Source organism: Phodopus roborovskii, unplaced genomic scaffold, assembly GCF_943737965.1.
Source record: "Phodopus roborovskii unplaced genomic scaffold, PHOROB, whole genome shotgun sequence".
NCBI lineage: Eukaryota > Metazoa > Chordata > Mammalia > Rodentia > Cricetidae > Phodopus > Phodopus roborovskii.
This window is the reverse complement of record NW_026126622.1, coordinates 3,139,036-3,155,580: the sequence shown is the minus strand read 5'-3', so window position 1 is coordinate 3,155,580 and position 16,545 is coordinate 3,139,036. Positions and strand designations below refer to the sequence as shown.

The 16,545-nt window shown below is 45.9% G+C and overlaps 1 protein-coding gene across 2 annotated transcripts in view; it reads right to left on the bottom strand.

Annotated features, from left to right (window-relative positions):
* Window positions 1-16,545, bottom strand: part of Pcsk6 (proprotein convertase subtilisin/kexin type 6) — a 181,609-nt gene that overhangs the window by 86,264 nt on the left and 78,800 nt on the right. For both annotated transcript variants that reach the window (XM_051206483.1, XM_051206484.1), the window contains exon 7: window positions 2,538-2,710. In XM_051206483.1, the coding sequence (XP_051062440.1) occupies window positions 2,538-2,710 (173 nt within the window). The remainder of the gene's footprint in view (window positions 1-2,537; window positions 2,711-16,545) is intronic.

Sequence of the window (16,545 nt, the reverse complement as noted above, 5' to 3'; positions counted from 1 at the left end):
CATTAGCACCATTCCAACCCATGCCTTTTGTGCAGAAAAAAATGCGACCTCTGGGCTTAAGTCAGCCTCTCCGAAGCTGCAGCTCAGCTTAATTTTTAGGATGTTTCACTTGTCATCGAGTCTGAGATCTGAGTGATCTAACGGTGGGAGGGGAGTTAAGTCATGGAAACAAGTGATTTATTTATTCAGCAATCCCTGGCAGGACAGAGGCTTACTTGGTCATGCCTGAGTCTGCCAGCAGTCCCCTAGCCCAGCACGTGGCCCAGCACACGGCCCAGCACATGTAAGGGAAGCTGCCTCTGCTGGTGCAGTGAAAAGTCGGTTGTCCAAGTCTGAACACAGGTCTTATGCTGTCTGTGTCTGTACTCTGCCTCTTTTACTTTCCTTCCTCTGCCAGTCAGACACCACCCTGATTCTGGTTGCTGGTTTCTCAGGCACTGTGGCCCCGGGTGGCCTGATAAATTAGCACTGAAAGAGGATGGTGTCCCTTGTACTGTGGGGACATGCAAACCAGGTGTGCCTGGCAGGAGGTGAGGACATAGTACGCCCCTAACAGAGAAGTGTAGAGAAATGAAGGCACTCCATGTTCTTAGCGTGGCTGAGGTGGCAAGGGAGGATGCCCTCCAGCAAAGCTCTAGTTGCCATAGAAAAGATTACACACAGCAACCATCTCAATACATCCAAGAAAGAAATCAAGAGGCAATCAGAAAAAGAGCCCTGAGCAGAGTTTTAAGAAGACCGGGCTGGGAAAATGGCTCTAGTCAGTAAAAATACCTGCTACTGAAGCAAGAGGACTCAAGTTTGATCGCCAGAAACCATTTGTAAAAATAAAGAAAGAAGAAAGGAAAAGCTGGTGAATGGCACACACATTCTCAATGCTGGGAGAGAGGCAGGCTTGCTGGCCAGCCAGACTAGCCAATTAGCAAGTTCCAAGTTCAGTGAGCCCAATGAGAAACTGTACAAAATATAAGGTGGTGGTACACATCTCTAATCCCAGCACTTGGGAGACATAGTAGATCTCGGAGAGTTTGAGGGCAGCCTGGTCAACATAATGAGATGCTAGCCAACCAGGGTTGACATGGTAAGACCCTGACTTAGATAAATAATATATTTAGATAAATAAATAGGGGCTGAAGAGATGTCTCAGCAGCTAAGAGTAACTTCTGCTCTTGCAGAGGACCCAGGTTCAGTGCCCAGCACCCACACTGAGGCTTACAACTATCTGTAACTCCAGATCAATGGGATCCAATGACTTTTTCTGGCCTCTGGTCACCAGGCATGCACATCACACACACACACACACACACACACACACACACACACACACACACACACACACAGAGCACAGAGATTGTTCCTCTTTGGAGCAAGACTGCAGAGGGGAGGGTAGGCTGAGAAACACAGATGCTGTCAGTGTACACGTTCAGATTTTTTTTTTTTTTTTTTTGAGATAGGGTTTCTCTGTGTAGCTCTCGCTGGCCTGGAACTAACTCTGTAGGCCAGTCTGGCCTCAAACTCACAGAGATCTACTTGCCTCTGCCTCCAAAGTGTACTGCCATGCCTGACACTTTTGGATGTATTTATTCACTATTAACTGCATCTGAATAGCTTCGGATGGATTAAAATATAATAAAAAACTTTTAAAATGTTTTAAATCTTATAAATAATAAAATGAGTTCAATCCCTGTACCCTTTCTTTCCTGTTTTTCACAGGAAACAGAAATGCCTGGGCTTCCTGACAGAGCCTGGCCCACATCCCACTCCTGCCAGTATTCATTAGCCACACCTATGCTGTGGTCTGGGGCTTAGTGGGCCACCCAGGGCCTCTTGGATGCTAACCATGACTGCATCGGACTCTTCAAGAAGCTGTGCTCACCTGGAAATCTGTCTTGCCACCTGGCTTGTAAAGACTGGTTCATCTCCTGCTACCTCTTCCCAAGCTCATCTCTCCTGAGTCCCCTGTCCCACCAGCCCACCACACTGACAATGGGTGATGCACACAGGCTTAAGGGGAGGCCTCCTGGGATGAGCCTACTACCCTCCCGGTTGAGGAGTAATCGATCTCTTGCATGTTCCCAGAGGTTTGCCTATGGAACTGTAGCTGGGCTGGGCTGTGTGGTGGTAAGGGTGGCAGTGTCTAGGTGACAGCTCCCTGCTGCAATGAGGCTTTGGATTAGCCACGCCCCCCCCCCATGACAGACAGAAAGCTCTACTCCTTATTTTAAATACTTCAAGTAGGCCTGGAGGTCTGATTGAGCTGCTCTTTCCACCTATACAGGTCTCTTCAGACTCCAGTGGATTAGTCAGGGATGGTGGGTGCTAGGCTGACTTTCCCTGGACCGGCTATGGCATTCCTCCTGAGCTGGCACACACCATTTCCCAGAGCCCTTAAGAGACTTCTCCTTCATTCTGGCACTGCAGGGCTTTCCTGCCAGTCTTGTTTCAGGCCATGGCTGATGTCACTCTGATATTCAAATGGTGAGAATGTGCAGTCACCCCCACCCTGGGTGCTCCCCGTAGTCCTGGGTTACTCATACCTTTTTAATGCCATACTCGAAAGCCTGTTTAGCCAGAGGGCCGGGCCCGTCCACTGTCTTCCCATCATCATCTGGCCCCCAACTGGCGCTGTAAATGTCAATGTAGTTGGGTCTGATGCCCAGGGACTTGGCCTCAACCACATCAGTCACATCGCCATCCAGCATCCGGATGCCTGCAAGCATAGGGGAAGGCTCACTGTCAGTGCTGGAGAGTCTGATGGACATAGATCAGTGTAGAACTTGAGGACCAAGAAGTCTGTAAGGCCTGGGAGCCTCAGGAAGCTCATCTCAGGACACCATGCACTAGGCTCCCAGCAGGCGCCTGTGCCCACTGGTTTTATGTCATTTTGGAAGAGGAAAGCTCAACTGAGAAAATGCCCCCACCAGACCAGCCTGTGAACAAATCCTTGGGTCATTTTCTTGATCAATGATTGATGTTGGAAGGCTCAGACCACTGCTAGGGATGCCACCCCTGGGCAGGTGATTCTGGGTGCATAAAAAAGCAGGTTCAGCAAACAATCGTTGCCTTTGATGAGCAAGCCAGTGAGCAGTACTCCTCCATGGTCCATGCATAAGTTCCTGCCTCAAGGTTCCTGCCCTGCTTGAGTTCCTTCCCTGACTTCCCTTGGTGATGGATATACCTGAGAAATAAACCCTTTCCTCCCATGATGCTTTTGGTTAAGGTATTTTAATAACCATCAAACTTGGACAGTTTCTATTCAAACTAGTTCCAATACATTCTGGTCTGAGGATAGAAGGGCCCATCTGGTCTGAACTAGTTTGGGGGTACTTATGGAGTCAGACTAAACTATTTCTTCAAGTGAACTTTGAGGGAGAATTTTCTATTTACCATCTTATACCTATGCATAATCAAGACTGCATATGATTAACGCAGAAAGAGCAAAGGCCTGGGTAAACTAAGCCTGAAAATCCAAACAGAGAACCCCTATTACACTCTTAGTAATCAACTCTTCCTTCTCTTGAACCCCACAAAAGGTAACCCGCTGAGTACCCCAACTCACATGGCCAACTCACATGGTCTTGATACCTCGTTCCTTTCTAATCTGTACTATAGTTTTGCTTTGCAATAAAGTTTCCTTGATACTGTGCAAGCTGTGTGGGCTTTTAGTTCAGTTTTGAACGAGAAATCAAGAAACACCTGGTCCAGACTCCAACTACCAGTAACAACTTCCTGAGGGTGTTCAGGGCCTCCTGGACCTGGCTCTGTGAGTGCAATGGCTATACCTTTCTTGGAAGCATATTCTACATCTTACAACTACCTAAGATGTAATAGAAAAACACACCTTATACTATGATGAAAGCTAAGTAAACACAGAAAAAATAACCAATGGTGACACTGGTCAGTTTCTTCTAATATTTTCCTTTGCCCGAAATATACACTTTCATCCCAAATCTTTTCCTTTTCAAAAAACTGAACTTCATGGCTATTAATGGTCATGCACTCTGGCCCAGGTAGCCCTTCCTCTGAGCACGGAGGGGCTCTGTGCCTCTCCTGTACTAGAACTCCATAGGATCTTCAGGAACTAAATTCTGACTATAAGCGACATTCATTCATAGAGAGGCAGATGAGTCAGCTTTCTGTGTCCATGACTTCTGTACTCTCAGACTCAACCCAAAACACAGCTGAAAATTCCAAGAAGCACCTCCCCCAAAGCCCAACTGTTTTCTGTATTGTACTGGGATAGATGTTTTTCAATAAACAACTGTATATAGTATTAATACTGTATTATATAGTATGCACTATCTAGAGACGATTTTCGAATATACAGGATATGTGCAGACTCTTTGCAAATGCTACACCATTTCATAAAAGGACTTTAGCCCAAGCACTTTGGTATCTCTGTAGTTCTGGAGCTAATCCCTGTGGACACCTAAGGTCTACCATAGTACCTAACCCTGAGGTCAGGAGATGGTTCCCAATACAAGCAGGAGATACCACAAGAAGCAGAGGCCGCAGGGAACAAATGCCTCATGTGAATTCACCCCATGGTCCTTCATGGACATCCTGATGTCACCTTGCTTCTGGTGACCAGCTGCCGAGCGCAGAACCTTCACATATGCCTCCAATTTTCTTGCCTTATATCGTCTTCTTTAGTAGCACACAGGTTACAAATAACTACATATACCAAGGTGAGACTTTTTTCCCTGGGTGGAATTAGAAGATTTAGTAATCCTTCTCTTTAACCAGTTTTTAAAGGTCAGGTTCCTCTAAGGTTTTTTTTCCTGTACCATCTTCCCTGAAGTTCCCAAGCCATAAGCAAGAGGGTCAATGGAGGCGTCATCATGGGGGATCCTTGGGAGGTTGTACAGTGTAGTTAGGGATGCAGTAGGGGTAGGATGGCTGCTCTGGCATACAGTTGCATGGCCTTATACTTAGGTAGGATACCAGGTTTAACTGGAAACACCTGCTCTGAAGGTATGGGAATTCTACTTGAAATCATCTACTCGAAATCAGTGTCAGAAAGATTTACTGAAAATAATAATAATAATAATTATAATAATAATAATAGCAGCAAGGCACAAGAAGTCCAACAGTGGTACCCAGAGCTATACAAGGAGTAAGCCAGGTAGGCACAGGCAACAGTGGAGGATCAGGATGGAGTCACAGGAAAGGCCTGTCCATCAAAGCTTGAAGGCCTCTAAAATGAGTAGCAGGGATGGATTTTAGCTTAGCACCATCTGCCTTCTCTTTGGCTCTCCATCTACTTCCTTCCACTCATTATTATCCAGCTACCCAAAACACCATGACCAACCACACATAGGGACTTAGACATCATGACACCATGTCACCTGCTCCTGGGAGGGGTGACCCAACGGCAGCATGCTCCCGCTCTGGCCAGCAGGCACAAGGATGTATCATGGGTAGGAGCCCTGCTCTGGCTGCCAACTGTGACCAGATAGGGACCCTGGACGTTCTCTCATGGTACAAGTCTTGATTTGCTGTCCAAGGCAGTGCTGGAAGTCATCCACTCTACGGGTTGCCAAATGAAGGGAAAAGTATCTGGTGTGCACACAGGAAGCATTTCATATGCTTGACGTGACTCCCCTGAACCTCGGTTTTCCTATCTGTAAAAAGTGGGCATAATTTCAATAACTAATTTCTTCCTTCCTGATTTTCTAAAGACACACCAATGCTATCTATGAGGGGGACACTTGCATGCCTGTTAGTTATAAAGCCTAAGGAAACAATGGCTCCCATGAGCTTTCCATGTGATGCAAGTGAGAGGGTGAGACTCAAGGCGGGGGTGGTCCTACACATGTTTACTTTTCTCACCCTGCTACTTGAAGGAAATTGCTTAGAATTTTGGGTTATTCATTCCCCTGTCTTTTAAACACTATGGTTTTATACTTGGGTATATATTTACATAGCACAGTATTTACTTTTGCCCATCCTGGGAATTAGTCCTTTGCTGATTATATAGATTATAAAGTTTCCCAACTTGTATTCATAATGTATTTTTTTTTTTAATTTTGGAGATTGAACCCAGGGCCTGTGTGTGGAAAGTACTCTATCACCAAGTCACAACCCTTACTATACAGGCTCTTGATTTAAATAATGCTAAGTGTTCATTTCCTTTTGAAGTTTCTAGTCATAATGAAGCCCAAGTCTCCCCTGGGCTTGTGGGCATCTATCCATTGTACAGTTTCTTTAATGAGCAGGGCAGGACCCCTTCATCCACCCCAGCCAGAGCACACAGCACTGTGACACTGGCTCATTGTATTTTTTTCCTTTTTGGGCTCTGAGTAGAAGAATTGTGATGGCCATGAGGAACCATCCTTCCCAAGGCTCTAGTCTGCATGAAATAGACAATACCATATCTATTTCAGAGATGCTGGGCCCAAGGAGCCAGCTCATTCAGCCATGACAGCGAGGAAGTTAGCAGTAGACAAAGGCAGAGCAACTCACCATGGGGAGATAGCCAGAATCTCAGATCTGTGTGACCTTGGGTGTAGACTCAGCCTCTCTGAATACCCATTTTCTACAATGTTTACCACTAATGAAGGACTAATGAAGACACAAGCTGAACTCATTGACTGTAGCTCCAGAGTATCTTTCAAGGGTGCCTGTGCTGGAAGCTTGGTCACAGTGTGGTGATGCAGAGAAGTGTGGCACCAGCTGGGAGGTGGTTAGGTTCCTGAGTGTACCTACCTTCGGTGGGGATTTAAGAAGATCTCATAGAACCCTGCTTAGTCTCGAGAGAGGAGACTGTGACAAAAGAAAAGGATTATCATTGCATTGTTCTCTGACTTCTACATCCTCCTGCAGTCTCTTCCTCTTGCAAATGCTTCTGTTGTGACTCTATCTGCCGCCATGTGATTAATATAGCAAGGGAACCCTGCCAGAGTCAGCACTATGCTGGCCCAACTACAAGCCTCAAATCTGAGAGCTAAAGAAAACCCCTGTTGACAAGTTATTCAGCTTCAGATATTTTGTTATAGCAATGGAAAACAGACAAGTATGTCCTGGTTCTCAGTGCTGCTGCATAAATGGAAGACTAGTGTTTGTGCCTTTAAAGTTAGCAGCAGACTCTCTAGGGCAAGAGAGCTCACTGGTCATATGGGTGGCCAGAGCCAAGTCTGTGGCTCTAGTGCTGAAATTGGACGTGCTATTCTAAGGCCTTTCATACCAGTTATAGATGGTGAGATGCCTATTTATAAATAAGAATGGGATGCCAGGAGCCATCCGAAAACACACAAGAACACACAGGCAGAGTGGTTCCCAACAGCTCTCACAATGATCTCCATCTTGAAGGGCTGACTGGCATGTGAGAAGTAAGTGTTGAGTGCAGAGATTTTAACAGCACATCTATTTCCCCAGCACTGACAGTAGCCAACAGAAAAAAGGTAAATATTTTCAGTGGAAACCTGCTGTTCCACCATTAGCTTCAAACGTTAATGGCTCTCTGCAAATTCCAAGGAAATGGAACAACAACAACAACAAAAAAAAAAAAAAACCAAAATAACAAAAAACAACAAATAAACAACAACAACAAAAACCAGCCATCATTTCACTAGTGAAAAAAAAGGAAAGGCCCATCAAATTGCTAAGGATGAAAATAATCTGGCCAGATCATTTGGACAGCAAATTAACTCCTGCTGTTAGCTTGCCACTGGATTGCTTTCTTGTGGGTGGAGTCAGAGCACATGACTGCACATAAATATGGTTGACCCCTCTACTCTGATGGACAGTCTATGGGTTCCAAGGAGGAAGTAGGTAGACACGGTGGTTAAGTCTGGATGACTACGTGTGTGAGTGGAAAAGGAGACTGCTATTGGGAGTGAAGATAATTCCAGCTGCTTCTAGAAGTCCATCCTGGGGAGCATTGGACAGGCCTGCCTCCTTTCAATAATGTGCACAGTTCCACTAGATTGCGAAAACCCAATAGTTTAAATGCCCTGGGAGAATCTGGCTGAAATCAATGATTCTAGAAGTCTCTTAGTAAAAGTTAAAAGAAAACGCCAGTTTTCATAGTGATCCATTCTTCCTCCCAGCTTCTGGTTTATGTTGTGACTGTGTGAACAACTGGCTTGTGTACGGCAAGTCAAACGCAGCCACATGAGTGGCTCTATGAAAAGCACAGGATGTAGCATTTGCCCTGAAAACTACTTTCTGAGAGAGCTTAACATGAAAAGGAAGAAAAAAGAACACAGACACACGCACATGCACACACACACATGCACACACACACCACACACCACACACACACACAGAGCACTGGCCCCATAGGAGAAGTCAGACATCTTGCCTGCCTGTCGGCTAACGTCTGGAGGAAGGCGGAGGGGGGGGGGGGACTGCCATGCTGGGCCCACTTTTGTTTATTGAGCAGTAATGTATTTTGCCTTTAGCAAATGAGTGGCAACGCAAGAGCGATGAACAGCAGCAAGGAAAATGAGATTGTAGCTTCCAGAGTGTGACAAATAGTCCTCCTCAACAAATCCAACTCATTAATCCTGAGTTTGTTTCAGTAAACCCACAAAGAAATGTTTGTTTGTTTGTCTATTTTCCAGCAAAACCATAGCTCATTCTATTCCGTGAGCAGCCATGTGTGGAGAGTTTCAACAGTTGTTAAAAAGGCCACAAGTGGGACTGGAGAGATGGCTCAGCAGTGAAGAGCACTGGCTGGTTTCTCAGACAACCTAGGTCTGGTTGCCAGCAGCCACATGCTGGCCCACAATTGCTCGTACTTCTACTTATAGAGGATCAATGCCCTCTTCTAGCCTCTACAAGTACTAGGCACACATGCTGTACACACATATGTGCAGGCAAAACACTCACATGCATAGAATAAAAATAATTTTTAATAGCCACAAATCTGCAAAACTGTCTTTTAGTCTCTATATACCCCCCACCCCACCTGACAGCCTTTTCCCAAGGACCCTGAAAGCTGAGGTCTATAGAGCTGTCAAGACACCTACAGTCTGCCATTGTCCCAGGAAGTACAGGACAGTGTGGTGGAGCATCAGAAAGCCAGGCCTCTCTCAGCCTCACAACACAGCATTCCATCTCTTCCCAGAGATGCCCAGAGACAGCTGCAGCCAACAAATCACTGCATATTATGTGCATGCACCCATGGGCTTCATGCCTATACCAAGATAAGGCTCACCTCTAAGCAGGTTCTCATGCTAAGGGTCTTCTGGCACACTGACACTTGGGGGTCTTGCTAACCCTGAAGAGTCTTCCCTCTTCTGCCTTGACTAACTTCTAGACAGAGTAAATGACTCCTATAGAAAAGTATAATCTTTCATGTGGAAACCAAGCAATTTAGTCTCTACCTGCAACTTCCTTTATTGAGCCCTTGGCAATCTGACCAGTATTCTCACCCTTAGCACTCCAGGGGAGGTGGCAGCTAGCAGATGACCAGGGACATCTGCTATCCTGCTGAAGTCATCTGAAGTGGCCAGTCCCAGCCTGCTCTCCTCACCTCACCTTGCCTTCCCCATGGAAACAAACAGCAATGAATCTTCTGTTTCGCCTTGCTCCTCTGAGTCCTGACCAACCTTGGAGCATCACCAGGAGGCTGGCCTGGTGTGATGTGGCCTGACCTCTTAGGAGCTGTGAGTCACAAGCTACCCTTTCAATCAGTAGTGGTCACTGCAAGATGGTCTTGCAGAACCTAAGTTATAATGCGATCCATACTCCCTTTTCATAAATGGGTCCTGTTGTTGTCTCAGAGAAGGCTAGAGAAGCCACTGCTATTGTCTGAAGTGGTTCTCAATCTTCCTAATGCTGTACCCCTTTAATGCAGCTCCTCAGGTAGTGGTGACAACCCCCACACACAACATAAAGTTATTTTGCTGCTACTTCATAACTGTAACTGCTACTGTTATGAACTGTAATATAAATATCTGATATGCAACTCCCAAGGGGTCATGACCCACAGGTTGAGAAACACTGGTCTGGAGAGCTGATGTCTGCACTGACACTTTGGCCCACTGTCCCCACCATGGAGAACAAGGGCTAGGATCAGAAGTGAATTTTCTAGAGACTTAGGAATTCAGGGAGAGCTGGAAGCTTGGGGCACAGGGCAGACAGCGAGCTCCAGAGCCACATAGGACCCACATATCCACACCAAAGGCAAGGACAGCAAGGAACCCTGACAGCGTGTGTGGCTGAGGGAGAGGAAGGCAACTCATGCCCTGAGTGGCCTCTGGAGAAGGCAAGGGGGCAGTGGAAATAAGACATTGGGCATCCTTGAACCGGTGACCCCTGGAGATGGTCACTAAGCCTAAGACTCTGCTGGAGTCTCATCTTCTCAGGGTACCAGGAATGAAGTATCTCCTTAATGTTTAGGGTATCTCAGGAACTCTGACCTGGGCAGCCCATGGTGTCTGGGAGTCAGCTTCACCTGTCCTGTAGAGGGGTGTGTGTGCCACAGAGCTCTCTGGGGGGCGTGTGAGCAGCAGGATTTGTCTATCTTCTCCTTCTCAAGATCCTCCTGCTACGTGTAAGAATTTCAGGCTCAGTATTGGCAGGCACTTTAAACAAGAATATGTGAAAGGAGGGGTGGGGAAACAGGAACCCTCTTCCTTGACAGCACTGGCTCCCACATTCCCCAAAGCTCCTAAACCCCCTGTGCCTTTTAAGTCCCTTTGCTTTGAAGATTAATCTGGAGCTTAAACGGTTCCCTTAAAATGCTCACACGCTTAAACTGCTTAATGGAAGCGCTAATGAGACTGAATTCTGTGACTCAAAATTAACATAATTAACCAATTTATGGGCACAGATTAATTTAGTTGTTATGTACTTAACATTTCATGTTTATGAAAAAAAAAGAAACATGATTTAGTTCCCAATCAAAATACAGAGTGAAAACACCAACAGAAATCTGTTGCTGTTTACTTTTCCTTCCCTGAAGAGAAGTGAACATGGCAGAAACTGCATACAGTCAGTGCACACAGCAGAGATTGCACACAGTTAGTTCACACAGCAGAAAGAACTGCACACAGTAGGTGCACACAGCAGAGACCGCACACAGTCAGTGGACACAGCAGAAACAACTGCACACAGTAGGTGCACACAGCAGAGACTGCACAGTCAGTGCACACAGCAGAAACAACTGCACACAGTAGGTGCACACAGCAGAGACTGCACACAGTCAGCGCACACAGCAGAAACAACTGCACACAGTAGGTGCACACAGCAGAGACCGCACACAGTGCACACAGCAGAAACAACTGCACACAGTAGGTGCACACAGCAGAGACTGCACACAGTCAGTGCACACAGCAGAAACAACTGCACACAGTAGGTGCACACAGCAGAGACTGCACAGTCAGTGCACACAGCAGAAACAACTGCACACAGTAAGTGCACACAGCAGAGACTGCACACAGTCAGTGCACACAGCAGAAACAACTGCACATAGTAGGTGCACACAGCAGAGACCACACACAGTCAGTGCACACAGCAGAAACAACTGCACATGGTCAAGGGAGGCTGAGCATGGGACACGGCTTCAAAGTGCCAGTCAAACTCTGGGGTCCTGTGGTCCTCTTCTGCTCTGTACCCTTGAGCTACCAGCTCCTGAGCAGCATGGGGAGCTCCAGTCCCTCCAGTTAGTGATGCTTCTCAGAAGCAGAGGGGCCCTGAACTGTGTGCCTCATTGTAGCCCTCTTTCCTTAGGAAATCTGGGTCTTATTAAGCAAGAGCACAGGAAAGGTGCTGGTCAGAGCCTGCTGCACACTACTGAGCATTCTGACAGCTAAGTCATCTCAGGCCCAAGCTGCACCTGTCTCTCCAGAGAGCGTATGTCAGCAGGTGCTGAATGGGGCATGTGGCCCATCCTGGGGGCTCACATCCTCAGAGCTAGGTTTGAGTGGGGGCTTTGCATTCTGCAGACACTGTAAGGACGTGCCATGCCCAGGGGACCTGGACTGGGCAGTAAGTAAGCTGCTGCTGGAAGGGTGCGGTCAAGTTACCCACACCAATGCCAGCTGATAGCAGATGGGACAAGAGAGAAGAAGCACTCAAAAACAAAAGCAACGACAAATAAACAAACAGAAACAAAAGGAGGAGATCTCTGGGTGTGCCAGATTATTTTAAAATAAAACGAACAATTTGTAAAAACAGAATTTAAAAGAACCAAAAGAAGGCTAACAAGCGAGAGAGGAGACATTAAGGGAGCAAGGACGTTAAGAAAGAGGACGGCTGCTCTTCCTGCTCCCTTCCTGTGCTGTTCCATTATCATTTTCGGCTTGGGAAGGAATGTAAGCAACAATGTTCTTCCACGCAGCATGAGGACTTCCCTTCTGTTTCTAGCCACTGGGATGGCTCGGCGACAGCTGACCTCAGCTAGGACAGCAAAGGCAAAAACCAGCCTTCAGGTCATCAGGGCCTGTTCTCACCTGTTTCCTCTGCATCTGCATGATCTTGGAGGCCATTCACCTCCCTGCTCAGTTCCCTTTCTGGTGGTGTGAAATGGCCATGATAACACAAATCCTTCTGAGGATCAGATGTAGAGACAGAATGCTGCAGAGTTTGGTGCAGCATTCACAACTAAAAGCAGTCAGCAACAGCTGCTACTGTTATGATAATAATAATACTAAAGATAAAATACTAAGGAGACTGGGACAAGCAGAAAGTGAGCTGAACACACAGCCTGCCTCTCCTCAGGGTCCAAATCCCCAGGATTTAAAACACAGAAGGGAAGGAAAAGAGATACAGGCAGCAGGAGAAAACACCCTGCTACAAGTCTGCTAGGAGGAGATTAATTCCACAAGAGCTCAAACCCTAGGCCTGGGACACCAGCTAGGTCAGCAGGGATCCTGCACAAGCATCCCAACAGGACAGTTGCCTCCCTGCAGGCTTAGCCTGAAGCAGCACAGGGTTCATCAAAGATCAATCAAGTGAGGGTTGGTGGTAGGCCAGAGACAGGGGATGATGCCCTAAGACTAGGTAGCTCACTTAGCAGCCTTCCAAAAAGATGGCTCCTTCCAGCACCAGGTCCCTGTTTTCCCCATCAAAGGTAGACCCCTGCCAGGAGACTGATAATCACAGCCAAGAGGATTTATGTGTACAATATTATGAGTGCACAACCAAACCCAGAAAATATCTATCTGAAGAAAGTCAAACATCAAATTGGAAAGTAACACAGCTAGACGTCATGGCTCATGCCCACAATTCAAGCATTGCAGAGCCCAAGGAAGAAGGATGTAGAGTCTGGAGCCAGTATGGGAAACACAGCGGGATTCTGTCTCCAAAGAAACCCTACAAGCCAGATAGTTTTCCCCAAAGACAGAGATAAGAGAATGCATGCAGGCAGGGGGCCTCCAAAATAAGTATCAGTATGCCCAAAACGATGCAAGATGCCATAGTATTTGTCAAAATCAGCTGGAGCTTTCCTGTTTCTAGGAAGATGGGGCAGACATTATTCACCCCATTCTTCTTGCCTCATAAAGCCTAACCCTAGAGATGGTACATAAAATAAAGGGGGACTCTGAAAGGCCGACAGGCAGGCAGACTGGTTCAGGATCGTGCTCTGTTAAGAATGATATGGATCTAGTGTCATCTTCCTCATCCTCCTCCTTCAAGTTTAACTTGTGTGTATGGGTGTTGTGCCCGGGGGTGTGCCTTGTGTACTATGAACATGCGGTATCCCCGGAAGTTAAGAAGATGGCATCGTATCCCCATGGGACTGGAGTTACGGATGGTTATGAGCCACAATGTAGGTGCTGTGAATCAAACCCAGGTCCTCTGGAAGAGGGGCCAGCACCTTTAGCCACTGGGCCATCACTCCAGACCCATTGAATCTTCTTTTTGTGTGTGTTTCGTGATTTGTTCTGTTGTTTTGGGACAGAGTCTTGCTGAGACAGGATAGAAAGATGGAAAGACATGGGCACATGCTGCAAGGGCAAGGAAGGGCGGGCCTGATTCTCATACTCCTCACCCGAGAATCTGGCTGAAGCTTTCACCAGCCATGACTCAACAATTCCAACATAGTTAACAACATTTGCCTACGGCTTCCTCCCCTCCCACCCGTAAACCCACAATTTTCTAGGAATCTCCTAAGAAAGCCACTTATAGTAAAATGACGTGTCCTAACCCTAGTGGCTTCTGGTTTTATTTTATTAGATTGCAATCCCATATGAGGCATCTCCAAAGCTGCTTTATAACCGTATTTATCCAAAAAGAATGGGGGAAAAAATCTTAGCAACCCTTCAAGATGTAACATGGGAGCCACCAAAATAGTGCTCTACTCCTCAGCCACATAAGGACTGGAGGAGTGACAGCCAGGCTGGCACAGGACAGCTCCTACCTGAGAGGCCCACATTGCTTTCAGGTTTGCCTATTCTTTCCCTGGGAGTCTTCCTCTTTCAGTTTTTAATAAACGCTATCTGTTTTCACGTTAGTTTGTCCTGCAAAATCCTTTCTTCAGCATGGCCAAGGATCTGATTCTGACAGAGTAGAGAACTCTGAAAAAGGACTCCACATGGGTGACAGTGTGGAGCAGTGTCTCTACCCCTGCCGCCACTACCCCTGCTATGTATCTCAGGCTGGCTTTGAACTCTCCACCCTCCTGCCTCAGCTTCTCAGGAGCTAGGATTATAGGCACATACCACCACACTCAGATTGCTATCTTCTTCTTTTTTTTTTTTTTTTATCTCATTGAAACCTGAGAGATGAAGATGATGGCAAGCCAGAAATATCACTACAAGCAGACAGAAGGGGAAAGGCAACAAAAGCTTTGTGTTTCCAGCTTAAGTATTAGGAAAAGGGAATCCTGGTGATCCACCAGGAAACTTTTACCAAACCGTAGGTTTACCCCAGCCAAATAGCACACAGAAACCACAGGGCTAGCCCACATAGTTGGGTGTATGCTTGGCTCCCCCACCTCTGAGAAGAAGTATCAAGGCCCTTCTCCCCAAGCCAAGTGGTGTTAGAAACTGGCAGGAAGAAAGCAGGGATTCTATCATTCTGTCACACACGAAAGTCCATTCTTGATCTCAACCTGGCAACATCCAGTTGCTTCCCTGATCTTCCCTGGACTTGCCTTATGAGATCTGGTGCGTGTTGGCCACAGTAATGAGATAGTTCTCCTAGCAATATCACTGAAGACACATGGGGAGTAGAGAGTTCCCAGCATGCTCAGAGTCAATAAAGAGAAGCATGGATGCTCACACACACCTGCCAGAATGAAGCAGCTCCCCTTTTCTTGTTGAAGGCATGTTGGAGAAAGCAAAGATGGGAGGCTTAAGCAGGACAGAGAAGAGTCACATCACAGAATGTACAACTTTCTAATGTGTCACAGCTCTGTGTGGTGGATCTCTGTGAGTTCAAGGGCAGCTTGGTCCACAGAGTGTAAACTCCAGGACAGCCAGGGTTGTTGTTACACAGAGAAATCCTGTCTTGAACCGCCCCCCCCCAAAGAAACCCTTCAGAAAACCATGTCATCACATCAAATACAGGTTTGCAGTGACAGTGACTTAGCTGCAAAGGAATGCCACAGTGGAGTAACAGCTTGTAAAGTGTGGAGAATGTTTCAGCAAGCAGCAAGCAACCGCAAACATGTTTGACACAAATGAGGAAGCATTAACAAAGAAATGGAAATTATCACAGAGAAATGCAAGTTGTAAGAAAAAAAATATCAAGGTGAACTAATAGACAAATGACAGGCTCAGTAAATGCAAGGCACAAAGGGGGAAAAGAATGGAATGTAAGACAGACTCATAGGAATTACCCAACCAGAACAACAGGAAGAAAGAAAATGAACTATAACAAAAATCTAACGTTGATGCCACCAGAGTCCATAAAAGGGAAGGCTGAAAGGGTTTAGAGAAGTCTACCCAAACGTTCCAAGAGACACAAAATTATAGACAGACTCACTGGGCATTGCTTCTCCTCTTGATTTTTCTGTATCATATTTGATAGCTGAGGCAAAAATATCTAGTGTGGTTCTAATATGTATATATTAAGATAGTTATGAATATTACACAGGGGGAGGATAGAGAGGTGTAAAGGGAGTTAAGGGGTCTACACCTCATTCAAGCTGTAAAATAACCACTCATAGACTGATAAATTATCTGTAATTTTATACTATAATTTCATATACTATACTATACTATAATTTCATACTATAAATATATCAAACTGAAATATAAACAATATTTAATCACCGTTCAGGGAGGTAAAGAAAAGGGACAAATAAAATAACAGGAAACAAAATATAAAATATCAACCATGGAGCAATCAGATATTAAGAGCAAATACTGCTGTTGCAGATGATCTAGTTTGGTTCCCAGCACCCATATCAGGAGGCCCACAACAGCCTGTAACTCCAACTCCAGGAAATCTGAAAACCTCTTTGGATCCATATGGGCACAATATCACATGTATAAATCCATGCACAGACACATACAGATACACATAGTTTTAAAAACTTAAAGTTTCATACTTAAATATAATACATTAAATGTAAGTGGTCAAAATAAAGTAATTAAAAGTCATAGATTAATTGTGCGGGTTTAAAAATTCATGTGTGTATATATA